Source organism: Otolemur garnettii, unplaced genomic scaffold (assembly GCF_000181295.1).
Source record: "Otolemur garnettii isolate 467f Iridium unplaced genomic scaffold, OtoGar3 scaffold00001, whole genome shotgun sequence".
Lineage (NCBI taxonomy): Eukaryota > Metazoa > Chordata > Mammalia > Primates > Galagidae > Otolemur > Otolemur garnettii.
The window spans coordinates 30072427-30082816 of NW_003852396.1; the positions used below are offsets into that span (position 1 = coordinate 30072427).

Here is a 10390-nt window from a genome sequence, read left to right on the forward strand (position 1 = left end):
TTTTTTTTTTGAGACAGAGTTTTACTCTGGTACCCTAGCTAGATTGCCTGGGCATAATAGCTTACAGCAACCTCAAACTCCTGGGCTCAAGTGATTCTTTTGCCTTGGCCTCTGGAGTAGGTGGGACTATAGGTGACAGACAGGTGTCCATCACAACACCTGGCTAGTTTTTTCTATTTTTAGTAGAGATGGGGTCCTGCTCTTGTTCAGGCTGGTCTCAAACTCCTGAGCTCAAACAATCCACCTGCTTCTGAACAATCCTACTGAATGCAGGATTACAGCATTCAGTAATCCACCCACCTGGCCTAAAAACCAACTCCATGCTAGTCACTATTGTAGATGCTAGAAATTCAGAAGAGAACAAAACACATAGAAGTATGTTCATGAAACTTATATTCTAATCAGAAAATACAGTAAGAAATGAAAAGAGAAAAAATACAGCATGTCTGGATATGATAAATGATATGGGGAAAATTACACCAAGGAATGGGATTGTGGAGTATAGGATAACTGTTGAAATTTTTAATAGGTTGGTGAAATCCTGACTGCAAGGTGACATTTGGGCAAACAAAGAAAAGGAGATAGCCATCAGTAATATAATTTGAATAGATTTATTCTTCTCAACAAGAAGAATAAATTAAGATTTGTGTCCCCAGTGGCTAGACCAGTATCAGACATATCGTAGACCCAGGAAAATATTTGCTGAAAAAGTGAACGAAAAACCTATTTGTGATTGCCTAACTCTAAACATATCTCCATCTTACATATAGACACATCATGTTTCCACAAGTCTTGAATATGAAAAAAAAAAAAGACTTTAGTATGTGTAATATGTGTATAGACTGGGTTTTCCAGGACTGGAAATCCTGTGAGATAGGAGGCTGCATTTAAAGTAACAGTAGAACACAACTATATCCGTCTTCATTAGGTGTTGCCCCATTCATAATGATGCTATGAATAAAAGCATGTGTAGGCTGGGTACACTGACACACACCTATAATCCCAGAATTTAGGGAGGCCAAGGCAAGAGGATTTCTTAAGGCCAGGATTTTGAGACCTCCTTGGGCAATATAGCAAGACCTCTATCTCTATAGAATTTTTTTGTTTGTTTTTTGAGATAGAGTCTCACTCTGTCACCCTATGTAGAGTGCCATGGTCATAGCTCACAACAACCTCAAACTCTTGGGCTTGAGTGATCCTCTTGTCTCAGCCTTCCAAGTAGCTGGAACTATAGGCATGCACCACCATGCCTGGATAGTTTTTTCTATTTTTTTTTTCTATTTTTAGTAGAGACAGGGTCTCACTGTTGCTCAGACTGGTCTCAAACTCCTAAGTTCAGGAGATCTACCCACCTCAGCCCAAGTGCTAGAATTACAGGTATGAGCCACCATGCCCAGCCTCAGAATTTTTTAAAAATTAGCCAGGAGGTACGATATGCACCTATATTCCTACCTACTCAGGAAAATGAGGCAGGAAGATTGCTTGAGCCCAGGAGTTCAAGGCTGTAGTAAGCTATGATAACACCACAGCACTCTAGCTTGGGAAACAGAGCAAGACCCTGTCTCTAAAAAAATAAATAAATAATTTTTTAAAATGCAAACATGTGGCCAGGTACAATGGCTCACTCCTGTAATCCTAGCACTCTCAGAAGCCAGGACAGGTGGGTCCCTTGAGCTCAGGAGTTTGAGACCAGCCTGAGCAAAAGCAAAACCCATCTCTGCTAAAAATAAAAAAAATTAGCCAAGTGTTGTTATGGGTGTCTGTAGTCCCAGTCACTCAGGAGGCTGAGGAAGGAGGATCACTTGAACCCAGGAGTTTGAGGTTGCTATGAGCTAGGCTGACACCACAGCACCCTCACTTGAGCAACAGAGTGAGGCTGTCTCCAATAAATAAATAATTAGCATGCAAACTTTTTTCTAATGTCTTCTAATGTAGTCATATCATAGAATTGGCATCTTGAAATACATTATTTTGTTGTATGTTATGTTCTGTTTGTTTCCTCTTTGTATTACATTATGTTGATGTTTTTAAATTATATATACAAATAAGTACTATTAGTTTTGAATTTCATTCCAGGATAGAGAATCAAGTCTAAAAAATATTAGACTAATTGCGTCTAATAGGATTGCAACCCACTGGCATAAATTTTTATAGACTGTGTGAATGCTGAGCCCCTGTATGTCTATCAGAGGGGCCTCTTCCTTTTCTACCCTAGTGAGGGAAGTAAGAGCCATCTCCTTATAGTCTCTCACTTCCAAAGGAGGAGCCCACCCAATCCTGCCCCACTGCAAGGGCTGGTCATGTACAACTCTGGTGTGGGTTCATGTGCTTTTTTGAGGCTTAGTTTCTTCTCTTTGTGTAAGGAGGAGAACATCATCTACTTACATCAGAGCACCACTGGGAATATGAAATCATGTGCACAAAGCACACAACATCTGTAATAATAAGGGTTCAACCAATAATTACTCAGTATCCTTGCCAATAAGGTGTCTTCCTCTGGGAAGACACCCCTAAAATCACCTCAACTGCTGTCCCTGCTCTATCTTCTCCCACAGCAAAAGCTCAGGGTACAGAGATGTCTGTCCCCCCAACCCCTCCCCCACCACTTCTCCCTGTCAGAACCAGCCCCGTTCCCAACTAGAGCCATACTCCAGCCATACCTGATCATGCAGCTTGTCCTCAGGACCTGGCTTTGTCTTATGGTGCTTGGCGTCCATACAGACATTGAGCAGGTTGGTCCTGCCCTTGGTGCTGAATGTGGGGGCTACCCAGGCCAGAAGCAGCAGAAGCAGCATCAATTTCCAGGCCATGTCTTTCTATCCCTACAGAAGAATCTAGGGTAAGGAGACCAAGGCCTGAGGGGAAAGAGCTCCAGGCAAGGAGCCTCTTCAGCCCCTGCCTCAGTCCTAGCCCTACAGTGAAAGATGAAGTCAGACCTTCTGTTCAGTGCTGAGCTCCTGAGATTCCCTGAGTTTAGGATTGAGAAAGTTGGGCCAGGAGGGCTCCCTCACTCCAAGGCTTGGAGAGCTCAGTAGGGGATCTGGGGTTAGAGGGTAGAACCTCAGAGAGTCTTCCCAAGTTGGAGGAGAGGACTTGTACCGTCACCTGAGCCCTCACCTTCTCTCTCGACCAGTGTTTTTCAACCTTTTTTATCTCACAGCACACTTGAACCTATAGTTAAACTTCTATGGCACACTTAAAGCATGTTGATCAAAAAAATAAAAATAAAAAGAGTAAAGCGGAGCGTGGTGGCCTGTAATCCTACCACTCTGGGAGACTGAGGCAGGTGGATTGCCTGAGCTCACAGGTTCAAGACCAGCCATGTGTTGCAGTGGGCACCTGTAGTCCCAGCTACTTGGAGGCTGAAGCAAGAGAATCACTTTTTTTGTTGTTGTTGTTCGCAGTTTGGCCAGGGCCAGGTTTGAACCTGCCACCCTTGGTATATGGGGTCGGCACTCTACTCACTGAGCCACAGGTGCCGCCCAGCAAGAGAATCACTTGAGCCCCAGAGTTTGAGGTTGCTGTAAGCTGTGACCCCACAGTACTCTACTGAGAGCAACAAAGTGAAACTCCTCTCAAAAAAAAAAAAAAAAAAACAGAGTAAAAAAAAGAAAAACTTCTTTCAAAAATAATTTTTTTTTAGAGACAGAGTCTCACTTTGTCACCCTCAATAGAGTGCTGTGGTGTCACAGCTCACAGCAACCTCCAGCTCTTGGGCTTAGGTGATTCTCTTGCCTCAGCCTCCCGTGTAGCTGGGACTACAGGCGCCCACCGCAACGCCTGGCTATTTTCTTGTTGCAGTTTGGCCAGGGACAGTTTTTTTTTTTTTTTTTTGAGACAGAGCCTCAAGCTGTCCCCCAGGGAGAGTGCCGTGGCATCACAGCTCACAGCAACCTCCAACTCCTAGGCTCAAGCGAGTCTCCTGCCTCAGCCTCCCAAGTAGCTGGGACCACAGGCGCCCGCCACAACCCCCAGCTGTTTTTTGGTTGCAGCCATCATTGTTGCTTGGCAGGCCCAGGCTGGATTCGAACCCGCCACCTTAGATTGTATGTGGCTGGCACCTTAGCCACTTGAGCCACAGGCACCGAGCCCCAGGGCCAGTTTTGAACCCACCACCCTCGGTATATGGGGCTGGTGCCAGGCTTACTGAGCCATAGGCGCCGCCCTGAAAATAATTTAATTACTGGTCTGCAAAAATTTTCATAGCACACCTACGATCTCTCACAGCATCAGTGTGTCATAGCACATGGATTGAAAATCACTGCGCTAGACTTTATCTACTTTATCTAAGTAATTAAATAGCTCAGGTTGATGTCCTGCTATCTTGAAAAGGGCCAGTAACACACAGTGCACTCCTCCTGCATTGAGCAAGTGCTCTGTATTTAGGCTCTGGGTCATCTGGGTTCCTATGCCAGCTTAGGAACCCTGTTAACCCCGAGGAAAGTAGTGACCCAGCTCTGCTGAGTTCTCCAGATGGGCATGAGGATCAAGTGACCCACAGGAAACTGGCTAAATGATACAAAAAAGGAAAAAGTACTCGTTTTTAAATAGCTTTGCTTCCTCAGACTTTTTCCTTCTCTATTTCCTTCCCTATTCTTCTAGCCCATCCTGAGTCTGGCCTCCTTAGCTGTCTCTGGGCTAACACAGCAGACCCCTCCTTCACCTCTCAAAAGACAAATGCAGAGACCCTTAGACCTGAGCAGCAACATAACAGTCCCCCATAGAGGAGCCAGCCAGACAAGCACTTAGAGTCATGCAGGCACCCAGCAAAAATGACAGCCCTCTTTTCCTCTGTTCATTCCTTCCTGTCACCCCCCCCCCAACACACCCCTACCCATTACAGAACTGTTCCTTTGGGCTCTGTCACCGAAGTATTGAAGAGTTGACCATGGACACCCCCTCCTCTCCCTCACCATCCCCACGTGTAGTTGATCACCAGGCTCTGCCAAGGGAGCTTCCAAAACTTCACTTCCCATGGCTCTGTGTTTAGGGTCAGGTCTTCCCTCCTCCAATTTTGTCTCCTTCAAGTTGTCTTCTCCACAGGAACCAAAGTGATTTTTTTTTTCAGTCACAGAGTCTCACTCTGTTGCCCTCCCTAGAGTGCCATAGCGTCACAGCTCACAGCAACCTCCAGTTCTTGGGCTTAGGCGATTCTCTTACCTCAGCCTCCCGAGTAGCTGAGACTACAGGTACCTGCCACAATGCTCAGCTATCTTTTTGTTGCAGTTTGGCTGGGGCTGAATTTGAACCTGCCACCCTTGGTATATGGGGCCGGTGCCCTACTCACTGAGCCACAGGCGCCTCTCCAAAGTGATCTTTCTAAAGAGAAACATGGCTCTCCCCTATGCACAAACCCACCAGTCTCCCCTGTGCCCTTGTCACCCTTCCCTTCTTAGCATGTCTTGCCTGAACCTCCGTTGCTGCTGGGAGAATACACAGCTGTGTCTGAGTTGTTATCTCTCCAGGCGGGCAACAGATCTGAGCCTGTAGGCTGTCTCCAGTGGCTTCTGTCCTCAGCGCAGGAGGGACTACAAGCTCTAGTTAACATAGAATGAAATTTCCCTACTTAGCTCTTCTCCTTCCTCATTTCCTTCTCTTCCTCATTTCCTTCTCTTCCTGACTCCACCCTCTTCAGGACTCCATAAATCGGCTTGGCACCTATGGCTCAAGTGGCAAAGGCGCCAGCTACATATACCTAAGGTGGTGGGTTCGAATCCAGCCAGGGCCCTCCAAAACAACAATGAAGTTTGCAACTTGTGGCAGGTGTCTGTGGTCCCAGCTTGGGAGACTGAGGCAGGAGACTCGCTTGAGCCCAGGAGTTGGAGGTTGCTGTGAGCTGTGATGCCACAGCACTCTACCCAGGGGGATAGCTTGGGGCTCTGTCTCAAAAAAAAGACTCCATGAATCTGTCATTTAGTAATTTCTGTTTGCACCCATCCTTTACTTACTCATCCAGGATCCACACATGCAATATTCTTCCAAATCTAGAGAATCGCTCATCTCCAAGGGGATCTGAGTTTTCTAGGTATCTGCACCGGTTCTTAGGGTAAGGTTGGTTTGATGATGACACAGCCTAATGGAGAAGAACCCACCAAGCTTTAGGGGTAGGTCGAGGGAACCCAGTGAGAGCTCTATGTGTTGCACAACCTTGGGAAAGCTTTAGTTTGTTCACTAGAAAATATTGTAGGCTCGGCGCCTATAGCTCAACCAGCTAAGGCGCCAGCCACATACACCTAAGGTGGCGGGTTCGAATCCCCAGCCCGGACCCGCCAAACAACAATGACAGCTGCAACCCAAAAATAGCCGGGTGTTGTGGCGGGCACCTGTGGTCCCAGCTACTTGGGAGGCAGAGGCAGGAGACTCGCTTGAGCCCAGGAGTTGGAGGTTGCTGTGAGCTGTAATGCCACGGCACTCTACCCAGAAGGACAGCTTGAGGCTCTGTCTCAAAAAAAAAAAAAAAAGAAAAAGAAAAGAAAATACTGTAGCTGGTAGTTGAGAATTATATATGGGAAAAGCCTGGTGCATACAAAGAAAGTTAAATGACAGCTATCAGGTTACTGTGTGAGTAGCCAAGTAGATACAGGCAGAAATTGAGGTACAGAAGTCAAGGGATTTACTCAGGGTTACAGAAAAATAAAAATTGCCTCAAATATTATAAATGACAATATTTCATCATCTAGCATTTCTGAAAACATAATTAAGCAGTTTTTATGGTGTTTGAAAATAATGGTGAAATACACATTACATAAATGTAACCACCTTCACACTTCTATCTGTACAGTTCAGTAATAATGATATATGCATTCACACTGTTGTGCAATCAATCTCTGGAACATTATTTATCCCGCAAAGCAGACTCCATATCCATTAAACAACTCTCCATTTCCCTTTTCCCCAGACCCAGCCAACCACCATTCTACTTTCTGTCTCTATGAACCTTCATGTACGTGGAATTATGCAGTCTATGTACTCTTATTTCACATAGCATAATGTCCTCAAGGTTCATCCATGCTGTAGCATGTGTCAGAATTTTCTACCTTTTTCAGGCTGAATAATGTTTCACCGTATGGACGTACCACATTATCCTTAGTCTTGCATCTGTTGATGGATGCTGGGTTGCTTCCACCTCTGGGCTATCAAGAAGAATACTTTTATGAACATGGGTATATAAATATCTCTATAAATAGACTTTACATTCAATTATTTTGCATATATATCCAGAAATTACATTTCTGGACTATATAATAATCAATGTTTAATTGTTGATAAACTGCCATCCTGGATCCCTTAGTGGCTGCACTATTTTACATTCCCATCAACAGTGCACAAAGGCTCCAGTTTCTCCATATTGTCACCAACACTTATTTTTTGGCTTTTTGGTTTTTTGTTCTATAGTAGCCATCATAGTAAGTATGAGGTGAGCATCTCACTGTGAGATGTCTCACTGTGGCTTTGATTTGTTATTTCCCTAGTGATTAGTGATGTTGATCATGTTTCCCTAGGCTTGTTGGTTGTTTGTGTATCTTCCTTTTATCAGATTATGTAATTTACAAATAATCTCTCCTATTTTGTAGGTTACCTTTTCACTGTGTTGATTGTCCCTTTTTAAAAAAATTTGAAATAGGGTCTTGCTCTGTTGTCCAGACATGAGGGTAGTGATGTCATCATAAGTCACTGCAACTCAAATTCTTGGGCTCAACTGATCCTCCTGCCTCAGCCTCCCGAGTAATTGGGACTACTGGAGTGCCACCACTCCTCGTTAATTTTTTTAACACTTTTGTAGAAATGGGCGTCTCACTATGTTGCCCAGGCTTGTCACAAGCTTCTAGCCTCAAGCCATGCTCCTACCTTGGACTCCCAAACTGCTGGGATTACAGGCATGAGCCACCACATGGAGCCTGACTGTACTTTGATAAACAAAAGTTTTTAGTTTTGACGTGGTTCAATTATCTATTTTTGCTTTTGTGGCCTGTGCTATTCAAGAACCAACTGCCTAATCCAATGTCATGAAGCTCTTTCCCTATGCTTTCTTCAAAGAGTTCTATCATTTTAGCTCTTATGTTTAGGTCCTGGATCCATTTTAAGTTAATTTCTAAATATTGTATAAAGATGTATTTATACCAGTATATTATACAAGTATGTTAGATATCGGTGTATTTAGGTTATATATGTATATTACACTTACACAAATATGTAAAACAAGGGTCTGGATTTATTTTTTTGCGTATAAATATCTAGTTGTATCCTGGCATCATTTGCTGAAGACTTTTCTTCTTCTTACTGAAATCTCTTGACATCCTTGTCGAAAACCTTTACTCTCCATTCTATTCCATTGATGTATACATGTGGATCATTACAAAAGTTTCAAGATACACAAAAATCAAGAAACATACTATCTGTGTGGAAAGAAACAAATACTACAATTCTGATAAGCCCAGCAAGTTGAAAGTTGCACAGGTGAATCAGAAAGGCCACTGTTAACTGTGTTTCTTAGAAGTGAAATAATGGACCATAACACAGTCTGTCTCAAAACTTAAGAAGTGACCCATGTATCTGTTCTTATGCCACTACCATATCATCTTCATTATTGTAGCTTTGTATGCAGTGAAATTTTTTTAGCTCAGAAGACCAGCCTAAGCAAGAGCAAGGCCCCCTATCTACTAAAAATAGAACAATTAGCTGGACGTCGTGGCACATCCTATAGTCCCAGCTACTCAATTTATTGCCCTCGGTAGAGTGCCATGGAGTCACAGCTCACAGCAACCTCCAACTCCTGGGCTTAGGTGATTCTCTTGCCTCAGCCTCCTGAGTAGCTGGGACTACAGGCGCCCGCCACAACGCCCAGCTATATTTTTGTTGCAGTTTGGCTGGGGCCGGTTTGGAACCCACCACCCTCAGTATATGGGGCCATGACCTACCCACTGACCCACAGGCACTGCCCTGTATACAGTGAATTTTGAAAACAGAAAGTGTGAGTGTTCCAGATGGTTTTCTTTTTCAAGATTATCTTGTGGGCCCAGCACAGTAGCTCATGCCTGTAATCCTAGCACTTTGAGAGGCTGAGCTCAGAAGATCAGCCTAAGCAAGAGCAAGGCCCCTTATCTACTAAAAATAGAACAATTAGCTGGATGTGGTGGCACTTGCTGTAGTCCCAGCTACTCAGGAGGCCGAGGCACAGGGATTGCTTCAACACAAGAATTTGAGGTTGCTGTGAGCTAGGATGCCATGGATCTCTACCCAGTGTGACAAGGAAACTCTGTCTCAAAAAGAAAAACAATGCTGGCTGGGGTTTTGACAATGATACTGTCCACTCTGTAGATTAATTGAGGAAGTATTGTCATGTAACAATATTAAGTCTTCAGGCAGCACCCCATAGCTCAGTGGGTCGGGTGCCAGCCACATACACCCAGGCTGGTATGATCCGACCTGGCCCAGCCAGCTGAAAAACAATGAAAACTGCACCAAAACAAGTAGCCTGACGTTGCAGCGGGCTCCTGAGGTCCCAGCTATTTGGGAGGCTGAGGCAAGAGAATCTTTTGCGCCCAAGAATTTGAGGTTGCTGTGAGCTGTGACTCCACAGGACTCTACTGAGGGTGACATAGTCTCTCTTGTTTTTTTAGAGACAGAGTCTCACTTTGTCACCCTCTGTAGAGTGCTGTGGCATCATAGGTCACAACAACCTCCAGTTCCTGGACTCAGGCAATTCTCTTGCCTCAGCCCCCGAGTAGCTGGGACTGCAAGCACCCACCACAATGCCCAACTATTTTTTGTTGCAGTTTGGCTGGGGCCGGGTTCAAACCCACCACCCTTTGTATATGGAGCCGGTATCCTACTCACTGAGCCACAGGCGCCACCCGATTTAGTGTCCTTGATATAATTTTTTCTCTGTATTGATCAGCTGCATTTTATGACATATCATTTTCATATTTTTCTTTAATTCTTTAGACATGATTTTCTTTTCCTTTTTTGGAGGGACAGAGTCTCAAGCTGTTAGCCTGGGTAGAGTACCATGACATCACAGCTCACAGCAACCTCCAACTCTTGTGCTTAAGCAAGTCTCTTGCCTCAGCCTCCCAAGTAGCTGGGACTACAGGCACCCACCACAACGCCTGGCTATTTTTTGTTGTTGTTGCAGTTGTCATTGTTGTTTTAGCTGGCCCAGGCTGAGTTCAAACCCACTAGTCTTGGTGAATGTGGCCCATGCCCTACCCACTGAGCTACGGGAGCTGCCCATAGACATGATTTTCTCCAATTCTTTTTTTTAAGACAGAGTCTCAAGCTGTCACCCTGGGTAGAGTGCCGTGGCATCACAGCTCACAGCAATCTCCAACTCCTGGGCTCAAGCGAGTCTCCTGCCTTAGCCTCCCAAGTAGCTGGGACCACAGGTGCC

The 10390-nt window shown here is 44.8% G+C and overlaps 1 protein-coding gene across 1 annotated transcript in view; it reads right to left on the minus strand.

Moving 5' to 3' along the window:
• LOC100951286 (folate receptor beta) overlaps nucleotides 1-5512 on the minus strand; it is a 7310-nt gene extending 1798 nt beyond the window's left edge. Inside the window, exons 1-2 of the mRNA XM_012814203.2 lie at nucleotides 5407-5512; nucleotides 2661-2822 (exon numbers count right to left, since the gene is read on the minus strand). Of these exons, the coding sequence (XP_012669657.1) occupies nucleotides 2661-2810 (150 nt within the window). The 5' untranslated portion in view covers nucleotides 2811-2822; nucleotides 5407-5512. The remainder of the gene's footprint in view (nucleotides 1-2660; nucleotides 2823-5406) is intronic.
• Between the last annotated feature and the right edge of the window lie 4878 nt (nucleotides 5513-10390).